Source organism: Barbus barbus, assembly GCF_936440315.1.
Source record: "Barbus barbus genome assembly, chromosome: 21".
NCBI lineage: Eukaryota > Metazoa > Chordata > Actinopteri > Cypriniformes > Cyprinidae > Barbus > Barbus barbus.
In genome coordinates, this window is record NC_136749.1 from 25,563,916 (window position 1) to 25,590,425 (window position 26,510).

At 36.9% G+C, this 26,510-nt stretch overlaps 1 protein-coding gene across 2 annotated transcripts in view; it reads right to left on the minus strand.

Annotated features, from left to right (window-relative positions):
• Window positions 1–26,510, minus strand: part of LOC306887020 (zinc finger protein ZFPM2-like) — a 162,393-nt gene that overhangs the window by 117,761 nt on the left and 18,122 nt on the right. Inside the window, exon 2 of one of the 2 annotated variants that reach the window (XM_079444478.1) lies at window positions 4,109–4,267. The exons of the other annotated variant lie outside the window; for it this stretch is intronic. Within the exon in view, the coding sequence (XP_079300604.1) occupies window positions 4,109–4,267 (159 nt within the window). The remainder of the gene's footprint in view (window positions 1–4,108; window positions 4,268–26,510) is intronic. 2 annotated transcript variants of the gene reach the window in all.

Sequence of the window (26,510 nt, forward strand, 5' to 3'; positions counted from 1 at the left end):
AATCAAATACTTATGAATAAGAACCAATTCTTATAGAGTTTGACAAAAAAAATTAAAAATACAGAAATTAATATTTTCATTATGAAATGGTTCCTGAATGTGTAATACGCTGCTAATGCAGAAGGAACACTGTAGAAACATACAGAACAGAGCAAAGTGTAATCCGATTCCTGAACAAATTTAAGTGAATTTTAAGTGAATTGCGAATTTGTGAATAAAAAGCAGTTCTTATCTGGTTTAATAAAAAAAAAAATACTTTCATTACATGCCCGTTCTTGCTGTACCTGCTGTAGAAACATACAGTGTGACCAGTGTTATCCAATTCCAAGTGAATGATTCTTATGAACCAATTCTTTTTAGTGAATCAATGATTACAAATCAGTTGAAGTGTCAACAGACTGGTGTGGTAAGTTTGCTTATTTTTCAAAAGAATCGTTAATGGAACCTTTAAAGAATCCTAAACATTACAAATAATACTTTATGGTTCCCATCCCTTTTTGTATGACCTGAAGATGTCTGGATCTTCAGCCCATTTGACAAGGAATGGGAATCGTAAGGCATTTACCAATTCTGATTTCTCTTAACAATTCTGCTTAATTCCATTTCAAACCGTGAGCTGTAAGGTGCAATAGATTCAAACTCAAGCAGATGGATGATGCTTTATTGGTGTCCAACCACCTGACCTCTGTGAATTTAAGCTTCTTTGCTCCTTCACCGTCGTCCGATCACAGTTAATAAGGGCTTGGTGAGTTAATGAAGACGGGTGATTCCTCTTTTTGTTCAGACAGCTTTTTAATGCCTATTATAGGATGAAACTTTTAATGGAGGTTTTAGGTTCTCCTGACAAGCTAGTTGTCGGCAAATGCCGACAAAGATACACGACCACTGAACTACGAGCCAGCCATGGAGCACCCGCCTGCCAGCGAGGAACTTCACACAGCAGACCTTATTCTCCAGAACAGATAAAGGCCCAGGGATGAGTGACTGCTTTTTAAAGCTCTAACGTTTGACTCTGCTCGGGCTAATTACAGCCCGCCATCTCATTTGAGAGGGTTTACTTAATCAAGAGAACCCTCTCTGCCGTCCTATAGCTGAGGAATAACACACATAAACCGTTTAATGCCACCAGGATTGCGTTTGCCTTCAATTCATAGCACTTCTGCGTAAGTGGAGTGAATTTAAGCCACTCAGACGCTGGGCTAAATGCGCTTTAAAGAGATCTAATTGAGCAGAGGATCAGAGGGAAATGAATACACCTGATGAGCTTGTACTGTGCGTTAACGGGAAGAGAATGGGAACTTGTCCGAAGAATTCGAGGACACGAAAGACTTAGAGCCGAATTGCAGCTGATAGGGAGCTTGAGAAATCTGACGCAAACCCCTCGCATATGACGACGGGAAGATTACTAAAGCATCTCGGAAGTAAAAGAGTTGAAAATTTGGACCACTGTTGGTCTTCGTTTTAGCAAAGCCATCAAAAAAGTTCAAAGGAGGAGATTTTCTAAAACTTGGTGGTGCTTGAGACAAAAGAGGCCATCGAATGGCTTTGATATAAGTACATACTCAAAAACTTGGACCAAGCCGTATAAAAGTGTGTTACTATGGTACTTAAATGTTTACCATGGGACTGATGGTATTTCCAGAGTACTATGATGAAATACTTAAAAGAATACTATGTGCAAAAAACATTTAGTATGCAGAAATGAAAAAAACAAAAAACAATATAGATAAAAATAAAATAAGAAATATACAGTAAATAAACAAATACAAAGAAAAGGCAAAAATAAATAATATCATGGTACTAAAACACAAATTGTGACAAAGTTTGCGACCCCTGTCAAACCCTACTAATTATTTTTGTAACTTAAGGGCTCATTTGAATACTTAAATTGAATCTGTAGATTCACCAAAGTGGTTCTTTCATGAATCCCACCAATGAAAACGACACATTTATATAGACATCTACTATACATGACGTCTTTACATTTTCCCTAATTAATTTCTAAATATAATAAATGACCTTGGGATCTTTTAGTAATAGTAATTGAATTTAGCATCTCAATACTGTATTTTATCCATTGAGAATCTGCATTAAAGCTCCACAAACAAAACAAAGTAAAACTGTATTCATCAGCAGGCCTTCTCCAAGCACATTCAATCCAGCAGCGGGAAACAAAAGCACATATGAAGATTTTCATTTGACCCTGAAACCAAATATTGCCAAACTGCCATTAGTTCTAAGGTTCACGCGTTTCACGCCTGTTACACCTTTACGGGTAGAACAAAAGGAAAACCATTAAAACGGAGCCCACCTTGCGCAAGACATAAAAAGATTCTGCTCCTCAAAGACAAACCTTGTATGAAATCCCTCTGGGCAACGTGGGTTGTAAAAGAAACGTAATTTAAAAACATTTCTGTTTGAGGCAGAGGGACATTCAAAGCACCAACTCTGAGAAGGGTTTCTTGAGGGGTGTGCTGGGGTCCACACATACTCACAACTTTGAACTAAAACACACTGTAAATCAGTCAGGTGTGACCAATACATAAAAGGAATAAGATCATAGAAAAGGCACAAACTGACTGAACTGGTATGAGACAGACATCAGTCCCAAAACACCCAGCAAACACATGCAAATGCTTAACCAACACATTTCAAGCGAGCTGTACTATTGTACATGCATAACAAATCATGTGCTATTAAACCAAATGCTAACTAAAGGTTAACCTACTTGTTCTGCAAGATTCCCCTTTAAACTGTTTCTACAGCAAGGAAGAAATTGAGCTGAAAAATAATTCTGACTTAAAAAAAAACTAGTACATTTTAAAAAGTGTGTACACTACTGTTCAAAAGTTTGATGTCGGCAAGATTTTAATGTATTTCAAAGAAGTCTCATCAAGGCTGCATTTATTTGATCAAACCTATACAGTAAAAACAGCAATACTGTGAAATATTATTACAATTTAAAATAACTGTTTTTTTAATAAAGATGTAATTAATTCCTGTGATGCAAAGCTGAATTTTCAGCATCATTAGTCTTCAGTGTCACATGATCCTTTAGAAATCATTCTAATATGCTGCTTTGCTACTCAAAAAAACATTTTTAAGTATTACTGTATTCTGAAAATAGTTCAGCTTATTAATTTTTGTGGAAACGGTGATACATTCTTTTTCAGGATTCTTTGATGAATACAAAGTTCAGAACATAATTTGTTTAAATATAAATATTTTGTAACATTATAAATTGCTTTAATGTCATTTCTGATCATTTCAATGCATCTTTGTTGAATAAATACTACATTCTACGTAAAAATACTTAGACATTTGAATGGTAGTACATGTCTGAATTATCTCACCATAAAATAAGTCCTGAAAATTAACTGTAAAGTCTCAAGACGCATCATATCAATACTGATCAGGAGACAGACAGGAACCAACGAGTATGCCTTTAGAAGACTTGAAATATAGCATACAAGTCATATAGACAACTTTTATGTTTTCTTCTATTCATTTTGTACCAATCCCTTTTTGTAGTATGAAAAAGAGCAGTGTCAACATTCTGCTAAACAAGCTCATTATTTGTATGTATAAAGGCATTCAGGTTTGGAACAACATAAAGGTGAGCAAATGAGGACAGAATGTTTATTTTTGGATGAACTATGCCTTTAAGCGATAAAAGCTCAAGTATGTTTCATTCCCCATGGTAAATCCTGGCTAGAACATGACTAAAGGTTAGCCAGCGCACTGGTTGCCGTTGCCTAGATCAAACTCCTGTTTTCAGGTACATAGTGAGAATCGGATATCAAAGGGAGCCAATCCAAACCTGGACGTAGAGGTTGCTGGAGATTTTCCCACGCCTCTAAGAGCCCAGCCAAAACAGTGTGTGTTCAAGCTTTGGTTTAAAACTGCCATCAAACCAGTGATCAGAGACACCTCCGAATCAGACTTCAGCTGGGAATCAATTAGCAAAACTGAATTTCTTCAAATGCTACAATTCACTTCACTAGGATATGCACTGTGATGAATATCTAAACAATTCATGGTTTATACATCTTCTACATGAGAGGTTGTGCTATATATGGTAGAAGTAGAAGCGTCAGAAATATCTGACCTTTGCCGCAGAAGTACTCCATGTCCTCACAGGTGAGGTTGTCTGGCTCAAAGTCAGCAGGAAAGTTTTCCTCCACTGAAAACTCCTCTTTAGCACTGAGTTCATTTGCGTCTGATATGCACTCCTCCTCTTCCTCCTCCAGACCTCCATCTAGTGGACCTACACACAGAACACAGCACAATCAGACTGTTTAAGTGAGACGCTGCCAGGCAGGAACACTTACACTTGTATAGCGCATGTTTCAGGAACTTTCGAAGTTGATTATGTTGAGTATGTTTTACAAGAATTTTTTCTTTAAAAAAAATTCATGTTTGATCCAATGTTACTTTTTAGGTGAAGAAGGATTGTTGAATAAATTGTTATTATTGTTTTCTTTGCGCACAAAATGTGTTCTCGTAGCTGTCTACAGAGGGTCAGAGAGCTCTCAGATTTCATCAAAAATATCTTAATTTGTGTTGCGAAGATAAACGAAGGTCTTACAGGTTTGTAACGACATGAGGGTGAGTAATTAATGACAGAATTTTCATTTTTGGGTGAACTAACCCTTTAAGCACTATTCCTCTGACACACACAGTACAAATCCAAGTCAATGCTGAGGTTCTACTTAGTTAGGATTCTTAATAGAAAGGCAGCTTTCGGCTTTTGAAACAAAGCCACAGAATTTCACTATACAAACTGCATTTGCACTCATTTTTCTACATCAAACAACACCTATATGTTCAAAATGAAATAGTACCACGCTACTAAAAGTAGTTTTCCAGAATGCAGTTTATACACTAAATTTTATACTTGCAAACTGTATTCCACAATGCAGTACACTTAATTTGACCAGCTAACTGAATTGAAAGCAATACTGTATTTTATTAGACTGATTATTTGATCAGACCACCCAATGACTTCTTTTTTTTTTTTTTTTTAACAAACAGTAATGATAAGTATTTCCTAGATGACAACTGGCTGGCATTCCCTGAATTCCAAATGCAACAATGTAGCAGCACTGCTGCATACTGAATACTGTTTCCTATAATATTTTTGTGAAATAGTAGGCAGAATACAGTACATGCTGCGCCGTATGCTGTACACTAGTATTCATAACATAATCTCTCCTCAGGAAAGTGTTTCCTGTGGCCCACTTGACTGAGTATCCTCATGACCGCTGCTGCACGTGTGGAGCACTGCCGCTTCTCAGCCGATGTCAAACCTGTGAAACCCTCTTCATCTGCGAGAAAAGTTCCTCTCGCACGACCTACTGACTTTTAACACCGACGTCAGCAGGAGCGGAGGACAGAAAATGCCTTTATTAATTTGTCCGTCTTATCACAGGATACAATGTTGATTTTCCATTTACATTTCATGCCTCCAGGTAATACACCGGTGCAATCTTAAAGGAGACATTTTTTCCATTGATTAATTTTTTTCTCTGCACTGTGCAATGTTATTTCTTTAAATCTGAATGATTTCTTGACTTTAGCTTGTAGCTGTACTTTTTGTGTGTGTGTGGGGGGGGGTATTTGCATATTATGATTTTGCTACAATCAAAGGCATTGGTGGAATTGCTTCCATGTAAAATTGTATAGGGGGGGGGGGGGGGGGGGGGAAAGGGTCAGACTGCATTTGAAATGTTTTTTTCTCTGCAAAAGAATATGTAAAATAAATATTAATTTAATACTCAGTGCATTTAGCACCAATACTTTTTTTGTATACACTTCTTTTCAATGGTTTTATTCATTTGAAAGAAAGAAAGAAATTAATACTTTTATTCAACAAGGTTGCTACAGTAAATACATTTAATATGTTACAAAAGATTTCAAATTCAAACCTTTTGAACTATCTATTTAAAGAAAAATGCCATCAGAAAAATGCCATCAGGAGAATAAATTACATTTTGACTTTCAAAATTATAAAAAATAGTAGTGTATCTCAGCATTATACAGCACATACTACTTGTACCATCTATCGATCATATACTTAATGTGAGAGATTTTTCCTCAAAAATACATTATAATAATACCTAGCAATGCAACTACCTAGAACGACATAGCAACTGTATAGCAACATGCTAACAACCACTCAAATCATCTTGGAAACACTTTTGCAACCATTCAAAATGCCAAAAAATCAGGAAATGTAAAAAATTTAGCTTCCTGACATTCAGTTTCTCTATCAAACCATCATAATAAGCACAAATGACCTTTTGCACGTCAAAATTCCCATATATTCTCAAGTTAGGGAAGTTGACATCCTAAGTACACCACTTAACGTGTCATTTTGTTCATTTGTAACAGTCGAGACGTTCACTTTAATAAAGCAATAAATTCCGTGAAGAGTCCTTTCTTCCTGCACAGAGCACCGTCGAGCACTGCCTGATCTTCCCAAACGGCCGTCTCTGTTCATTAAGACTGCTAAATGACTCATTTATAGTGTGCTACATCTGCAGGACTCATGCTACATGAAAAGAATTAGTGCACAGATCTCTAATAGACACGGTGTGAAGCGATGGAGAGCCGGCGTTTAAATTAGGCTACAGTTTTATGATCTAATCGCACTCGGGCCTTTCACCGACTCACGGAGGGAAGCGGCGCCTGGCGTTCTCTCAATATGCTAAAAGCAGATGGGCAGAGAGATATCATCCGCTCTGAACCGCTGAGGCCTGACACTTCTCCCTGAGAGGATGAGGAGCGACTGGGAGAAGGGTTTCTGAAAACACTGTTCAAACAAAAGCTGATGGGGAGGTGTCCTGAAAAACCATCACCCACAGCTTTAAATGTCTTTAAATGACTCGAGAAATACAAACAAAGTGTAAATATGACATATTACCATTCAAAAGTTTGGAACTGGTAAGATTTTTTGAATGTTTTTGAAAGAAGTCTTTTATGCACACCGAGGCTGCATTTATTTGATTGAAAATGCAGTAAAAGCAGCGATATTGTGAAATGTTATTACAACTTAAAATATATGTTTTCTATTTAAATATATTTAAAACTGTTATTTATTCATGTGATGCAAAGTTGATTTTTCAGCATCCTTATTCCAGTCTGCAGTGCAGTTATGAAAATCTATTTTTTGCGCATCTCCGCATATATTTTGCTACATTTGTCATTAAAATGAATTACCAGACGTGCAGTTACAGATTGTCTTTTAATGCATTAATGAGAAATAAATTACGATTCATCACTAATGAGTGACATTAAAATACTGATACCTCCATTTCGTATTATTACATGGTATGAGAGACTGGAATCGTCTGCTAGTATCTATCCAAACCTTCAGGTAATAACTGAATGCCCTGTTTTCATCACAAATATCAAAACATGTGATTTACTTTGTCTGAATCAAAGCTGATTACATAAGGACACATCAGTATAAGTCATATTTAAGCGTCAGATCTCTGAGAAACATAAGTTTTAGGGTACTGTATGATTACCATTCACAAGAAAGACATTTTACAGATACATGAAATGTATCACAACAGTCTGAACGCTCACTTCAAATCCATTGGATCCTTGCATCGAAGTCGTGTTTTAAAAGGCTACTTCACTGACCTGCTTCGATTACCGAAGTTCAAGCCCTTTGCACGTTTGGCTTATTATACTGCATTCATTGCATGAAGAGACCTGAAATAATTTCAGAGACAGCAAACGATAAGAATAATGACTTTCTAAACGACTAGGCCCGCACTCCTAGCTCATTTTCTGATAGTGCTGTAGCGCGCTATATTTAGTTGTGTACTGTTTAAAAGTCTGTCATAATCAATCTCCTGACGGCTGAACACTGGCTGCGGTTTGCAGATGCTCAGAGGGGCCAAATGCGCCAGACGCCGCCCTCTGACACCATCAGAGAATCGCTTGAACCCGAGAGAGAAAATCAATGAGACCAGATATATTACGAGATAGAGAGAGACTCTCGTTAGATGAAGATTCTTTGAAAATGAAAGTCATGTGAAAACCGCAGGCTTTGTGATCCATTTTACACAAAACGCTTTTTGATGGTCTATTGGCGAACTGCAGCTTTTCAGCTAGCGGTGGAAAATTGATCTGTGTTGTTAAGCTAACAGAAATTTGTCTCTGTGTCAGTCATATGCTGACAGAACTGTTGGATGTATGCATAAAAGCACAAATACTACAGTGAATTCAATTTACTGCATAGGTAAAACATTTGAAAAACTGTTTATGAATGCAACTTATTTAGCGCATGTTGCAAGGCATAGCAAGCCCAAACACAACAATTCTGTCATCAGCTATTCATCCTCATCTCAGGGACTTGAAATATAGGGCTTAAGGTCATATGGACTACTTTTCTGATCCTTTTTTGAGCTTGAAAGCCCCTGGTCACCATTCACTTTCACTGTATAAAAAAAGAGCTGCTTTAACATTCTGCTTTTGTGTTATATGGAAGAAATTTTGACAGTATTTTCATTTTTGGGTGAACTGTAAGACAGGGTTTCCCGAACTAGACTTTGTGAGTTGATAAAAAGCTAATTAATAAAATGAAATAAAAAAAAAAAAGTTTTTTTTTTTAATGCCATATGTGTTTTTTTGTGGAGTATCATACTTGATACATCAGGCTTTATAGGAGAATATGGAGCTGAATATACTTAAGAAGGAAAAATAAATATCAGGTCACTCGATATCTTGTACTGTATATCTAAAACATTTATTGCAATGCAATACAATAATTATTGAGAGAAATAAACATTCCTCAAAAGAGTAATGTATATATGTATATTTGATATGACTGACATTTAAACATTATTTAAAAAAAAAATGACATATGGATTCGATAAACAAACGTAAGCTACTTCAGTTCAGTAAGTGTTCATCTTGAAATATTACCAATAATATAAAAGTTATTCTTACATTGACTTTCTAAAAATCTGTGGATATTTTTAAAGGTGGACATTTTTACAATTATACTAAAAGGTATTTTACTTACAAAACCAAATCTAAACTATAAAACTCGTGACAGAAGGCATCTATCAGATTGCATACAACAGTTTTTTCAGCAAAGTTTTGACAATATAGAGCCCTTAGAAACATGGGTTAACTTAAAATATTCAAGTAGATATTTTAGGTCCAAGGTATTCGGCTGACAAAAAAAGTTTGTGAATCCCTGCTTTAAGAAGTCATAATAAAACTCCACCACTCAAGCTGCAGCAGTGTATACTAATATAGCACAGCGCTACCTCACATTCACATGATCCTCTATTCACCCAGCGAACCCTGCGAGATAAACATCAGCCCAGAGATGCAAAGATACGTCTGCTCGCTGTCTCTAAACAAGACACGTGCTGGAAATATGCACAAGGGAAGCCGCAAATCAAAAAGTCATTGCTAAATTGATCATTCATAACATGTCACCGCACTTCAAATCTAAACTCTGGCTAACCCCGACGAGCCTTAACAAGTAAGAGGAGAAACATTAAATTATTTTGAAATTGAATTCTAAACTTCAAAAAAAAACTGGTCGGTGTTGGGGATTGGCCGGCGGTGGGGCCGCGTACACGCGTTTGGAGGTGGGCCGGGGCTCATCTGGGGCCTCTGATGGTGATAGCACACTTTATCAGCAGGAGCCACAGTGTGGAGTCCCATCACAGTCTGGGTCTTCTCTATGGCTCCTAATTAGGGTAGAGGTAATTGAATCGCATAGAACAAAGCAGCAGATCTCTACAAGCGTGGAAATCATTCTGCTCGCACCTACAGCAGTCGTTTTTTCATCTGGCTGTGCCATTGAAAACGGGATCGAGCTTGGCCCGAGGATAAAACACACAGCGAGCACCTGAGACCCAACACGAATACATAATGCCGCGTGAAGGCCTATAGGGACATCCAGACCAACCCAAACCCTGCCAGACTTGGACGGAAACCTGCCTTTTGTGGGCCAAAGACAGATTCTGGTGTGGTGTTGGGACATTCTGGTTTGAAAGTACATGCACACACACACACACACACACGTCTCAGCGCAACTCTTCTGAAGCTGCTAAATTGTTCGGTTAACCTCCATTAGATTCACACATATTCATATTTTGATTGAACTACTACTGAAAAGCAGCTGGTAGAACATCTTTACCAAAACATATAGAGAGTCAACTAATATAACCACAGAATGTTTTTATCCTAGACATCAATGAGATTAAATGGAGAACAAATGTACATCAAATGGAGACTTTTTCAGATATTTCTCCTGAGAAAAAGTGATCTGTTATCTTTAGAGTTTGAGAAGAGATCTCAACAATGTCTCAAACTGTGCTCAGATTTATCAAGATATCACAGAGATGAAAGTGAACTCAAATGTAAGGAGAAACGAGACAAAGTTGATACTGGAATGAAATATATAACAAAGACATTAAAGTGCAACCTCTTAACAATATATTAAAAAATAATATATGTGTGTTTATATTTAAAATTAAAATTAAAGAATCAGGGTTCACAGGTTTTAACCAAAAAAATCTCAAAATAGTTTTTTTTTTTTTTTTATAGAAATTGCACTCAGAAAGCTAATATTTCTGAATTTACATGCCCATGGGAACCTTTTCCTTGAGTTTAAAATATTTTTATACATAAAATCACTATATAGTGTTTTTCAAAGCTAAACATCTGAATATATTCATGGTTAATGAGGCCAAAACATCTGGTTATATCTTAATTAGGTCATGTTTTCTGGGTTGCACGTTTAATGTGTTTAAACTCACAGATCCATGATTAAAAGATTCAATTACTATAGCAGCTAAAGTCCATAAAGATCAAATCAGAACAGAGAGTTTCATAAGCACTGTGAAAAATCACACATGTACATGCTAACAAACAGCAAAGCCTCTCTGAGCTGTTGAGTTTGCAGAGTTACTGGATTGTGTGCATATGAAAGTGAGACATCCTGTGTTCAGCATCTAGTAGACCGGAATTGGAGTGGCATAAAAACAGGACTGGCATTTGACAAGGCCATTAAAATGCTGGAGGCGTTTCTGAGCGAGCTGATGGGCTTCAACAGATGCCAGAATCTCAGAGCCTCTACTTTTCTCTCTCTCTCCTTGCACCCAACTGGCAGTGCCACAGGCCTATTAAAGGCTGAGGGTCGTCCTCCAAATGTTCAACACCAATCACAGAGACCCTGCTCTCTGAAGCTCAGGTGTGAGTTCTCATTAGCTCCTGTGCTCTGTCCCAATTTGGACTGGGCCGTCTTTCAGAAAAACTCTGATTGCTCCACATCAACTCCAGTGAGCTCCAGAGAGAGACATTTACAAGTGAACGGCCTTCTGCACTGGATTTCTGAGCCTGAGGTGAAGCCACACTACACTTTAATCACACCAAATCACTTCAGCCTCGCAACAAATAAGGGTTAACAGAATGTTGCACTTTTGGCCTTCTGTTTTTAAGATAAAATGGATTATAAAAAACTAATAACAGCAGAATGAAAATGTTTCAAATTGACACATTTTACTTTTTAAATGAACATTTATGGTCTTGTTGCAAACTATTTTTTGGTGGACAATATTCAAAGTAAAATCAATGTTTGTCTTCGTAATCTTTGTCTTCCTCCATATACGCAACAATTTTCCTCTGACTTTTCAGTCCCTCAACTTGGCTCAACTGTAGTATGTAACACTCATTTTTCACAATCCAAATCAATTTTCGATGGATAAAAGCAAGTCCTCTCCCATTTGTTCTGAACATCTTTAAAATATACCACATTATGGAATATATTAGGTTGTGACGAAAATACACCAGAAAAAAATGGGATGTAAATGGCACTTTAAATACTGTATATCAAATCATTCAAATATCTTTTGGCACTTTGAAATTATAACTGTAACATTAATCATCAAATATGTTCTGACTGGCCTGTCAGGTCCAGCATTTTCTCTGTCATTGTGAAAGCACATGTAGTTGTTGTTTCGTGCCTGGTTAGGACATTATTTCTGTCACCATCCAAAAGCTGATGTCTTCTGAGGTAAATGAGAATGAATGCTCTAGAGCTCTCAGTGCTTTAGTTTTAAATCAAGACCATTTTATATCAAGGAAATAAATGAGGCGCTTTCAGAGGAAAGTGATTGGAGTCTTAAACACTTGGAGATAAAACAATGTTTCTCCATCAAGGAACAATTTCTGAAACGGATATACCCGCGATTCCAATTTCACTCCAGCAAGAAAGAGGCAGCAGTTTTTTTTTAAGCAATAAATTCCTCATTAATTCAATTCTAATTTGCCTCTGGTTCCTATTTCTATTATTGATAGTTCCACTTCTTAATACCCCAGATAAAAATAATAATACAAAAAAAAAAAAAATCGCTGCTCTAACTCTAAGGAGACAGAATCCATGATAAGATCTAAATATTACTCATGCCAAAGAGAAGTGTGAAGTTTGATGAACATTTCAAAAGAACAATTATTTATGGATCAGCTAAATCTTTTCCACTTTTTAATTAAAAGTAAAGAAAATAGAAGCTAATTATCCTGTAAAGATTAGCTGGTGGGCATCTTTCTGTAAATTAGTTCTAATTAAAAGGAAATTGTCAAATGACATTCAAAGTGCTGTCCTTTAAAACAGACAGAGGGCGGGGGGGTTTTTCTTGCCGGCTCTTAAGTCTTGATGTGGTCGTGTGAAGCTTATGGAGAGAGATTAAAATTCCATCAGAAGCCGAGGCAGAAGGGCCCGTTTTGCCTCCTGAAGACGCTCTGCGCTGGGGAACAAGGCCTCTATTGGGCGGCCAAATCTGTGGAGTCCTCCTGGATCATTATTTGATCTCACTGATGGTCTAACTGTTTAACGTGTGGGTCAAGTGTGAACTACATTTTCTATTTCTATGATAACACACCGAAGGAACATCTCAGTGAATTCGGGCTGCCCTGTTTCTAACCTAGAAAGAAATTATATTGCCCAGAGGTTGCATTTTCATTAAAGTACTCTCCAAAATGGCGGAAGACGGTAACTCGGGGAGAAGAATTGCTGAATAAATTATGTTATTATTTTTTTCTTTGCGCACAAAAAGTATTCTCGTAGCATCGTAAAATTACAGTTGAACCCCTGATGTCACATGGACTATTTTACAGATGTCCTCACTACGTTTCGGTGTCTTGATCGTGATAATATCATTGCTGTCTATGGAGAATCAGAGAGCTCTCAGATTCCATCCAAAATATCTTAATTTGTGTTCCGAAGATTTCTGTCATCATTTACTCACTTTTTGGAATGTAACACTCTTCAAAATATATTATTTTTTGTTCCACAGAAGAAAGAAAGTCAAGTTAAGTAAATTAAGGCATTTTGGGGGGGGGGGGGGACTGTACTGTTAACGGGGGGGGGGGGGGGGGGGGGCTGTACTGTTAACGATATGTCAAAACATTGCTGTTTGTTTGAGGATACCAATCTGTCCAATGGCATGGGTTTGGGGCGGACTACCTTTTTTCAGACCAATGGAAGATGAGTGATTCCATTCACCCTGGAATTACACGCTTCAGCTTTAAAATCCCTAGGAAAATTAAAAATAGGCACAAATGAGGTAACTGCTGATGTACAGAAAGCATATGGAGGAATAAAATAATTGCATGGCTCAGATAATCTAAGAAATCTTCAAGTTCAGTTGGAGATACTGTTGAGACTCTCAAGGAAACTTATGAGATTACTGGGGGTTCTTTTTCTCAGGACAAAAGCCTAAAATGCATGATATTAAAGCCATTTCATCTGTGATGTTTCTTTCCTATGGGTAGACACTTACGCGAGCTGCTCACCGAAGATGAAGTCTCAGGTTTCGTGTTGATTTCATCATGTATCAGAGCACTTGGAGATGCTCCTGCAGTGTTACACCCTAATGTTTCTGAAACAGCGGAGCCGGGGGCCCTTGGAGGCCTCACCTACTGTCTCCACAGCGTCTCCAGAGGGTATTTACACTCAGCTTTTATAGAGCAGCACCAGTGTCACTTCTAATGATCCTGACGATGAGACTCGCGGGGAGACGCGTCTTCCTGTATTACAATGTTACTCATTTAATGTCGTCAGAGAGTTAGGAATGCATCGGCTCTGTTCCAAAACCTAGTGAGCTGTCTGGCTTTCTACTGCCTGCTGGCTTCTAAGGCACCTCATAAGTGGAAAATTTTGAACACTTGGTAACACTTTACTTAAAGCCTTTATGTATAATGCATTATAAAAGAAGTTGTAATTAATTAATTTTGCCTTGTAATGCACCTTATAATGCATTGTAGAATCTACAGTTAATACATTATAACACTTATCAATTCATTGTTAGAGATTGTAAAACAATAATTTACGACAAGATAGAATGCATTACAATGCAGCGTATGAATAATTATAATGCATTATCCCCTTTAATAACCCTTTATAATACATTATACTTCAAGGCTTTAAGTAAAGTGTTACCAAATACTCAATAACAGGCAGCACAAATTAAAACAAGATACATTTACTTCCTTCCTGACCAATTTGAACAAGAAAACATATTGAAAAATATTTAAATATTAATATGTAGTCTATGAAGGCTGCATAAGGTTTTAGAAAAGCTCCATAATAGCGCAATAAATGCCATCCATGTGTGATGTGTAATAACCACAGGAAATAGTCATTGTTTAACCGTGAGTAATTACGTCACTCTTCTAAATGACTCAGCAGAATATGGTTTTTCACAGAGGACAGAACTCCCGATACTTACTGTAGAAATATAATGCTAAAATAATACAAAAATACATCTGGGTTGCATGTTACATTACACACACTATATATACACGTCAATGTGCATTAAATTCAGTGAAACAGAATCTTTAGTGAACAACAGGGTAGCAATCAAGACTGAATTAAATCATAATTAGTATTACTGGCTAATAATATTTTGGGAAAATTAAATACACTGTCAGATGAAACAGATCATTACATATGAATCCCAGTGTCCAGAACCCTACTTAGTTCAACTACAAACCCATGTGGAACAGCATGCAGTCTCTATGTGTATTATTCATTTTGTTAGTTGGCAGCAGAAGCGAATGTGAAGGGAGAGAGACGTCACCTCCAGAGGGAGAAACGGACACTCCCACAGTAACACACAGAAGACAGCGCATTGACCTTTAACTAAAGCTGGGAGAGAGACCTCTGTCAAAAAACTTCATGAGAGACACCCCTCCTGACAGGGCACACACACACACACTAACAGAAGCTCTTACTGCAGCCTACTCGACAGATTCATAAGACAGCAAAAGATGTGCCTGATCAATGTTTGCAATTAAAGTCTTAGTGTAGCTTTGCAGCACTGCACACTGTATGAGCCATGTTTACATATCACTCTCACTACAGCACATTAGAAACAGTCTCATTTCACCATTCTACTAACATCTACTCCATATTCCATTTCTATTGTATTCTATTCTATCCCATATATTTTTGTATTGTATTAATTTTCTCTATACTTAATTTGAAAAAACATTTAATATTAATAGAATATAGTAATTATGCATAATGTTATTATTATTGTTGTTGTTTTATTAAAAACATATTATATTAATTTTATTATATTTTGTTATATTATACTTACTAATAGAATATAAACTAATATTCAGGGTTTGTATTTTTACCAATAAAATTCCATGACTTTGAGGTAAATATTCATGACCTAATGTTTAATGAAATATCTATGTATGTTAAATAAGAAGAAAATTCCATGTTTTACACCATATTTTTACTAAATTAAATGACAAGCTTTGTAATTTAGAATACAAAATAACCATTTATTTAAATAACGCATGCACAGTAACACAGTTACATAAAATACTACAGCAAACCCTGAGAACGCCTTAGAAATGGATTAACGTAAGTCCATGGGAGATAATTAACATACATCAATGGGAATGCAAAAATATTAAAATAGAAAATAAATAAAAGTGTCCAGCGACATTGTCCTTAACTTTAACAGCCATAAATTAAGCTTGCTGGATAACTGTCTTTGAAGTTAACATCTATATTAAATTAAATAATAATAATACATTTAATTAATAATAATACTGATAGTTGTTATTTATTATTATTATTGTTGTTGTTGCTGTCAATGCTGTTAAAATGGTGTATATAATAAGTACATTTAATTTTTTTTATAAAATATAATATTATATTTCCTAATAGAAATCCATAATTTAGTTTTTCGAATTTTATAATGTTATTAAATAATATGTAAATTAAAAGCAAATCTAATATAATAATCTATATATCTACAAATCAATAAATATATAATAATAATTATAATTATTTGTATTATTATTTTTGAAGTAAATAACAAATAGTTATTATTTAAAATGATTATTGCTGTAACAATGATAGAATCTACATTTGCATGTAACTGTGTTCTTATATAACAGCTTTGAGCTTTGTGAGACAGACCCATTGCATTATAATGCCATCAATCTCCGGCATGCTGAGAATCCTCCAACCTAAATATCACAGCCTCCTTTTTTACTAAATGCTTCCGTATTACAAGAAAATTACTAGTGCAGTGAGAAGACGCCAGCGAGGAACAAAGATGGGCAGCCATAATTATATCGTCGCGTGTGCCGCATGTCAATGGGCCGTCTTCCTTCCGGAGGGCGATCCCCTGGGCCCCCGGGCATCAAAATGATGGCCAAATTATTTTGTGCTCCGTTGCATCGCGACACAATTATCATATTTACTGCGGCCGCATTATGACAACAATGCTGTTTACACCTGTCTCTGGGAGAAAGGCGAGGTTTGCACTCTCTAATTTAGCAAATGTACAGTATGCATATGAGCTCGCTGGCAGGGAGTTAAATTAGGTCAGGACTGGAATACATCAATAGCAACCCATATGTGCAACATCTCCCCCTCGACTCTCTCTCTCTCTCTCTCTCCCTGTGTTCTAGTCTTTGCTCAGAAGCCTGCCGATGTGGCAGCCTGACGACTGCAGAAGTGTGATATGTGCAAATCACATTTGCAGATGAGCTTGAAACTCTTTTAAATATTCAGATATCAGACATCCAAAGCAGCAAGCCGCTGCTTAAGACTCCATCCCGGCAAGAGACCGGATCCCCTGCTCATTAAGGGAACGCTCGCTCGGTTTACACTTGAAATATTTCACACCAAAATGTACAGCCGAGGAAAAACATCAGCCTTATCAGCGATAACAATGCAAATTGTCAAAAGCCTGCAGAAGATTTCGGGCTGGAAATCCAAAGTCGCTTTTTGTAACAGCTCTTTCTTGTTATTCTGTCTCTTTTTCATCTCGCATTTCTGCTGCTTATTGGTGCATTTGAATTCTTTTTTCAGACTCCCCAAAGAAGTCACGTGGTGAAAGGTACGGCTGCCACGAGACACGGGTCTGTTTCCTGCCAATCGAGCATTAAATGTGGCACAGCGGGGTACTCGGCCACATCCGAACGGGGCCACACACATCAACCGCCCAAAACCGGGCTTTAAGCTAGATTCCCAGTTAGGCGTTATCAAAAGTCTCTGACCTTCTTCAATAGGTATTAGACTAGTTAAACTAAAGGACCGATCACATGTCGACATTGTAAACAGCCAATAAGCCTGTCGGATCCATGGTTCAACTGCACCAGCTCTTCCAAACCTGCTCTTTTTCCTAATTGGCTAACAGCATTTCTAAAAGCTTCCTCCTTCCTTCCCCCCTCCGCGTCAGCTCCGTCTCCCGCTTGTTAGCCCCTACGTCAAATTTGTCTCCGTGCCATTTTAATTACAGCCCCAGCAATCTCTCCTGTGGCATTCTGGGAGAACACTGATCTGCAAAAAAGGTGATAAGTGAAGACGACACCCAGCTTTGGTATCAGCCATAAACAGACACTTAATTGAATCATTTGACCTGAGAGGCTGATCGCCCGCAATAGCATGTAGCAAGGAAAAAACGGTTTTGGATTTGAAAACGGTGGCGTTCTGCGCACGCTGTGCCAGCTTTGGCCGCCTGCCCGCCACGGGATTGATAAGTGCTCCGCGCGACATGTCCGCAGACCCTCGCTTTCCTCCCGGAGACGGAGGCACGCGGGTTTATTCGTTTGCATACACACGCTCGCGGTTCAGAGCCGAGCTGGCTGCTCACGCTCGGCGGAAAAGACTATTTGCAGACGTAGGAGTTATCAATCCGACCAGACGCGCGATCCAGGTCCGGTGTCACTTCCCCTCATTATGTTAATGGTTAATGCATGCAAATGAAAACATTCCGGCAATTTGATTTCTTTGAAGATAGTTTGCATATTGTCTTAGCCATAATGACGGCACACTTTCCATCCGGCTTCGATTTATGCGAGGTTAGTTCATTTTTATCAGCGTCGAGTTCATTTCTAGGGCTACTGGAATGTGTTTTTCCACTCACTATTTAACTAATTAGGATTCAGGTAACATAAGCAGATTTTTCACGCTATTGGTGTTTTTCTTAATTAAGAAACAAATGAATTCTCCCCAGCAAAAGAGATGGAACACTGGGATACAGTGCCAGAGGCCAGATGCTGCTGCTCTTAATTAGAAGTCACTCTATTGTCTGAGCTTTTTTAATGAAGCTCCAATCTAAATGGATATCAAAAAAGACCGCTGGAGCAAAGGAGGGGGAAAAATCCGGCCATTTTAAATAATAAGAAAATAAAGATAATGGAAGTCAAGACAAAAGATATGTCCTGGCAGCAGTCTTCCAGAGACAGTTGAGCGGAGAGAGCACGCCCCTCACCTCCGCCCAGAGTTTCTTTTAAAGCGAACGTGGGGCCACGCTTTCACCCGCCCACCGCCTGATGCTTTCATCGGCTCGCTCTCCATCCAGGTTTTTGTGCGGTTCAAAAAAAAAAAAAAACTAGTTGGCTTCTCAGCAAAGGTTATGTATTTTCATTGAAAGTCAACATTCACGGTCGCTTCGAAGCGAATCCAATGCGAGGAAAGCGCGTAGCTAGCGTGACACATGACACGCTTAGTTTTGCATCTAAAGGCCGTTTGGACTGTTTTGCATTTCGTGTTTATTCATGCACCAAAAGGAAAAGTACACTGAAATAAACGCACGAAAGCAGAGCTTGTTTGCAAAGTTCTGAGGGAGGCGTTTTGTGTGAGGCACAGTCAGGGAGGTCAGCTGGGCTGGGCTCAGAGAGGTGGGCAGCGTGTTCGGTGGCTCAAGGCGATAACATCGGGTGCCCACGCAGGCAGGCGCCGCATGCCCACATGTGCTGCCAAGCCCATCGGTTCTCCTTCAGACAGCATGGCTTAGGAGCTCCCAGCGGATGGGCCAGTGCCCATTGATACGTGCCCAGGACCGCCGCGTTCGGGCCAAGCATCCTCGCGCCCAGGGGCTGCGCCATCGATGCCCGCTGCGTTTGCCAGGCTGGATGCCACCCAGCAACCCGTTTCAAAAGGGCTTTTTTGGTGGATCAGGTATGCGGTGTGATTTCCTTTTCCCTTTGTAATGGACCCGGTTAAAGGCGAGCCAGGCTGACTTTTAAGTCGAACGCTGCCTTGCCTTTCATTTGAGCTGCAACTCGTAATTGATTTCCCACTTTCCAAATTTTGAACATGTTTTCCTGTCCTTCGACTGGCCAGCTGGCATTGTGGAGGCCAAAGGATATCGAAAAGCATTTGACAATCTGCAAAAAGAGGTTTTTCATGCAAGAAGAAATTCTTGCAAGTTCCCTATTAGAACGGCCATGTTTCAAATACTTCTACTTATCCCTTAAAAATTTGCATAATCCTCCTGCGGTTCACCCATGCGTGGTGCCTCATTCATAGACCTGCTTGTTTATTTCTATCTTCCGGGGAGATTAGAGCAGCAGATTAGCTAGTGCCGAAACACGAGTCTCCATCAAAGACGGCGAGGATAATGTCACTCTTTCTCTCCCTTCTATCCCCCGCTTCTGAAGACATCGGAAGAGTATTAGAACAATGGGAAGGCGAACGCTCCGTAGAGCGTGACAACAATAGCAGCCCATCCTGAGGGACCCGGCACACGTAAAAAAAACAAAAAAACACTCTGAACACGATGCATATTAAGCTTGTACAGATCACATGTTAACAGTTAGAAGTCTTTTGATCAAAATAATCTGATAAAACAATCTTATTTATCCTTTCTTGTATTTGTGAGCACTGTAAACAGTACGCTCAATAGAGTGCTTGCAAAGCAGGACTGCACTGAAACTCCTTATTCTTTTATTTTTTCCCCCCAATTAATTCAGCTTGAATCGCTTAATCTACGGACTCCAAACATTGTTTTGCAGACCATTGCTTATTCTTTCAGGATAGTTAAGATAAACAATTTTAGAATTCTAGAACTCCATCTAAAATTAATGACATCTCTGAAATATTTGCATACTGATTGGTCTTTTCTGTATAAATGTCATGGAGCATTAGAGCTGCCTTAGACTTTACTGTTATCATTAATGTTGACTAAGAGTATTAGAACAATGGGAACAGTGAACTCAGGGAATGGAAACAGCATAAAACTGTGAACTCGACATAATGACAAATCCTACATGCCTTATGTTTTAAGAAATGCTAGAATGAACAAACTTTCACAAAACCTCTTTACCTTTCAATTTAACTCTCTTTAACTAACTTACTGTGCATTTCTTTTTAATAAAAAAAAGTACTTTTAAAAATCATGTTTCAAAAATGTGTCTAAAAATACTTTTAAAAATGCATATCTGATTAATTGTACATCAAGGTACTGCTAAAAATCACAAAATGTAAAATGTGGCCACTTTTGGAAACGTTGATAGTAATTAGTGAATTTCGAATTCAGTAAAAACTGATCATCTCTTTGATGATTGATCACTCCTGCAACTTAATCTCAATGACAGGAAATAAAAAGACTTAATGAACACCTACTTTACACAATATTTATTACACTTTTTTTTTTAAGCATAAAAGCACAACATTAAAAACTTTAATATTTTGTAACTTGCATAAGGCGAAACAACCACGGTTCATCAATACGACACAGAAAAAGGATGCTCCAATAACTGCAATTAATATGCCTGCTTGATATAAGGTCCATCACAAGCTGTCATGACACTCAGAATACTATGAAAAATATAGAAGTTCTACTTATAAAACTTTAACATTAATCCTTTACTGCCTTGCAAATGCTGATACTGTATATCCTTTAGGACATGCAAATCTAGTTTGAGAAATGAAGATATAATATTTATCATCCGAACAATTGCAACAGGATATACAGACATGTTCCAAACATCTTTAATCTAAATGTTTAATAACCATCTTTCTGAAGGATTAGCTCATAAGTGGCATGTCAAAGGGAAATATTTCCCTGCGTGACTATTCAGAGCTGGAGATATTCAGATTAAATGTGCTTTTGTTAGCGATACACATTCATTATTCAATGCAGTCAACCTTCAGAGTCTTTAGACGAAAATACACTGAAGAATATCCTCCACAGTAGAAATGAAAGAAGAAAAAACACCTCAGAAATCACTGACACTGTTGACTTCAGAAGAAAAAGAAAGTTGTTTTTTTCTTTAAGGCAGGATTTTTTGTGAAGCAGCCTAATTATTTATCCAGTAGGAGCTTTATGGCTCTCATTAGTTTCTCGCTCTCTTTCTACCGTACATTAAAAGGCTGAAGTCAATGCTCATCTGGTGCTGATAACACGCCGGGTCTACAAGCCTCAGTCGTCTGAGGGTAGAGAACGGCAGCGCTCCGAAACACAGGATAACAGCATTAGAAAAAGCTCTCTGTGCCCAAAATCCACAAAGATGCACTGAGATGCCAATACTGGGAATTTCAGGTTGCATCGCTTAATACCAGGCAGGTCTCACGGATCAAATAGTGGCATAAAAGAGGAAAACAGAGTAGGAGAGATATGAGCAGGTGTGAGCGGGGTTACGGGAGAACTACAGAGTTTGGTGAACAGATTTTGATGTAAATTGGAGATAAACACACATTCTGGCCTCCTCCTGGGTGAAGTTTTGGGGTGAGATGTCACCTCAGTGTGGGCTCTCATGTGGACATCTGCCACCAAGAACTTCTCCAATCTGGATCTATCTCACGCCAACTACACGGACTGATCCACAACATCACAATCAACATTCACTCCAATTGCTCTCAATCTCATCTCATTTCTGGCCAGGAGAAACATTTGAGATATTACTCTTTTTTTTTCTTTTCTACGAGTCAGCAAAAGCACTGGATGATAAAACAAGGTCCTGCGGTCACATCCAAGAAGACCATGCTCAACTTTGTGTAGTCACATTAACAGTAACACTACAGACATGTTGCCATCCCTTAGGACAACAAACTTGATTTTCACTCAACCAACAGTCGATCAAGCTTTCTATGCTCCCCAGACTCTGATAACAGGACAGCTATTTGTTAAGAGTTTATTCAAAAATAGAAATTTTGTGTTACAATATACATACACTACTATTCAAACGTTTGGGGTCAGTAATGTTTTTTAAGGATGTGTTAAATGGATAAAAAATGACTATATTGTTAGAAAAGATTTCTATTTTGAATAAATGCTTTTTATTTATTTATTTATTATAATGCTTTTTAAACTTTTTATTCATCAAAGAATCAAATAAAAAAGTATCACTGGTTCCAAAAAAATATTAACAGTTTCAACACTGATAATAAATCAGCATATTACAATGATTTCTGAAGGAACATGTGACACTGAAGACTGGAGTAATGGCAGATGAAAATCCAAGCTACTTCACAGAAATAGGCTAAATTATATTTTAAAGTATATTAAAATAGGAAACCAATATTAGAAATTGCAATAATTTCACAATATTACAGTTTTTTCTGCATTTTGACCAAATAAATACAGCCTTGATCAGCATAAGATCTACATTAAAAAATAAATACTGTACATAATATATCGATAATAATATTTTTATTAAAAAAATATGGTAAAAAGTAATCATATTTATTATACAGACAGATAGACAGGTACTCTCACTTCAAAAAAAAAAAAAAAAAAAAGATAAATTTTTCATCTTGTGGCCTGATACTTTTTGTTATGACTGTTAAACTGTATAATTGACATGTTTTATGTTTCTTGAATCATGTCTTTCTTCTCACATAATCAGAGGAAATCATTGGCTTATAATAAGCAGGACAAATGAACGGTCAGTGGATCATTATCATCAAATAAACCCCTTCAGGTTGATGCAAGACCCTCCTTACCAGATCATGAGGGTTTATGGCAATAGATCAGAAGTCAAGAGTACGAAATGACACACAAATACGCACCGATACGAACTCACACTCCACTTTAAAGGTCTCTAGCCTTGTACACTATTATTGATAAAAAAAAGCTGGTCAATATACATCATCTGGCTGAAAGGATTATATTCTTATCTAAAATGATATTCAATAAAGTATGACCACAGAAACACGACTGGAGTGCCTCCTGGTCCGGAAAAAAGGAAACGTTTTATTGGAATTAAGATCAGTGTCGAGATTAAGAGGAGAAACAGCAGTATGATTCCTGTTGAAGCCGATATTACACTTTGTGTTATTATTTTTTTCTGGTTTCTAACACGTGGAGTAACAAAAACAGGGCTGCGGCTCAGAGAACAGCACCTGTGCTCCTGCAAAAGCTTTTAGTAACAGACCTGAGATGTGCAGATCAGCGGCCTTTAAAAAAACTCTTTGGACACTTAAGCCACGCTTAAAAATGAGTGAATCTCATTGCATTAGATAACAAAACATCAAAACAAGTGGCATCTGCATAAAACGAACTCTGAACTAACTTCACTTTTCTGAGACATTTTTGCAATGACTTTTAACCAACTGGTGTCAAGCCCTGCATCAGAATCTGTGCACCTGCTACAAAGTATGCAAAAAGCAGTATGTCAAACGTCTAAGGATACTACTTAGTATTCATGATACTGAAGGTGAACAATACCTGGATGACCTACAACATCCACTGGGATTCAGGATTGTGCAGCCACACTTTAATATCCCACACTGTAAAAAATGTCTTTTCAAAGTTGTAAATAAAACAAAGATTATTGGAGTACATTTCAAATAAAAAGTTTTGTTCTTCAAAATTTGTTTAATTCAATGTCAATTTCTTTGCAATTGTAGCAATTTCTTGGCAATTAGCAACATCTGAGTGAATATTTTTTTTTTCAGTGCACAATGCCATGTTTGACAACCAAAAAAAAAGTATTTTGTTCTTTTGTTGGCATTTTGAATATTGATTGTTCTTAAACTAATTTTGGTGAAATGTGTAGTCTTTCTATAAAATAAATTCCACTTGGTTTGATATTTTATCAAATGTGATGAAATTTTAAGTTGAATATAGACATTAAATAATACAACTACTAATAATATTTATATATTATGTTTAATATAATGTAATATATGACATGATATGATATATGATATGACATGATATAATACAGTACAATACAATACAATATAATATTTTGCTGTTTTATATTTAAGTCAATTATATTTTATGTACTATATAATTAACTAAAAAAAAAACAAGAAAAAATAAATTATGAAACAAAAGAAAATCCAACACACTATACCAATACTTGAAAAAGTATCAAAAATTGTAATTTATTGACAACTTTTCGGTCTCATGACCTTCATCAAGCATATTAAAACATCTGATATTTACATCTTTGATATTTAAATAAATAAATAAATTACATTGACCTGAGCAAAGAGCAAAGCTTGTATTGCAGCACTTCTGTCTCCTTAGGATAAATCACCTGTGTTGTAGCATTTCTCATCTATAAGTGACTTTGGATAAAAGCATTAGCTAAATGAATAAAAGTTAATAAAATGCAGATACTGATAAAGAGTACAATTTTTGTGCAGAATTACAAAAGGTACAAACTGTCCTGCTCGTGTTCTTTGCATGAGCGAGGCGTGACATGCTGTCAGTCTGCAGTAATTTTATTAAAGCAGGCTGGATAACATGCGCTCATTTGTGCTGCCTAATTAAACAACACTCCTCCCCTTTGTTACGCCCACCAATTACAAAGAGCTCATTTGCATACCTGGGGGACACACATAGGAGGAAACTCAAATTAAGCTCTCGAACTCATTCAAAGCTCAATGTCCCGTTGGTCAACGCTTAAAATAAAACAGATGTTTGTTGTTAAGCCCTGTGGTATTAACCTAATTCTTCTCTTCTCCTAATTGAACTCTCTTTAAATACCATCCGAATCAGACGCGATACATGCTTTCAGCTACTTTCTAAACTACTGTACCACTTTCTATGTTTTCCTCTTGCAATGATAAACGCTTCAAACAACAGTATGAAGCGTTAATAGTCACATGACCTCATTAGGTTGTATGTCTAATTCAATGAGTAAAATATGAGTTTGAATTTCTAATTCAGTTTTAGAATACAAAAATGTCTTTTGGCAGTCTGATCAAATAATGATTTAAAAAACTGATAAAATGTTAAAACTGCAGCTGATACTTCTGGTTTATTCATCACACTGGAAATGGAAAGTCAAGTTTAGTGCATTGTACCATGGGGTACATTCATATCTCATAAAGTGTGTTCTGTGTACTGTTCATTTTGGGAAATATAGCAGATCTTCTGGGTATCTTAGATCTTCATAGAGAACAGTGTGCTTACTGTTTTGTGTGCAATAAAAAACATACATGTTGCCTTTAAATTGAATGTTATTATCCCATAAAATTTTAGCAATTAATAAAATTTATCAATGCAAATAATCAACTATGCCTACCAAATATCCATTTTGTATGGAAGGCCGTTTCTGCCACAGGATAAAAAAAAAAAAAAAAAAGCAATTGTTTCTTGAAATTCTAAGATAAAAGCCAAATTTCGAAATATAAACTCAGAAATCTGCCCGTTCTCTTTTGCAATTTGAGTGTACATCCTACAATAGTCTATATCTCAAGTTTATATCTTGAAATTCTGGCTTTTTTGTCAGATTCTTTTTTTGGGGGGCGGGGTGATTTTTTTCTCAGAATTCTTATTTTTACCTTGCAGTTCTGACTTTCTTCTCTGAATTCTCAATTTTCACTTTTTTCAGTTTACATCTTGCAATTGTTGCGAGTTTATATCTTGCAATTCTGAGATTATATATAACTGTAAGATTTAATTTTTTTAATATGGTGGAAACAAGCTTTCATACTTTTGACTTGAATTTTGCAAACAAAATATAATAAAATATAATTTTACAAGTAAAAGCATTGGAAATGTGACATCAGTCTAATAAACCACCAATGAGTCAACACTTTCAGTGAGAGAGCACTAAACATTACATAACTTGTTTCATATGTGATTTAAAAATGCTTTTCATGAAAAAACACCACTCTGTGACAAGTTCAAAACAGATATATTTTTCCTCAGCTGTCTGACAGGTGATAGATGTGACAAACACATTCTGCTTTCACTTACAAAAAGGACAAATGTGGCATGAAAATTTCTTGCAATTTACTGAGAAAAAAAAAAAAA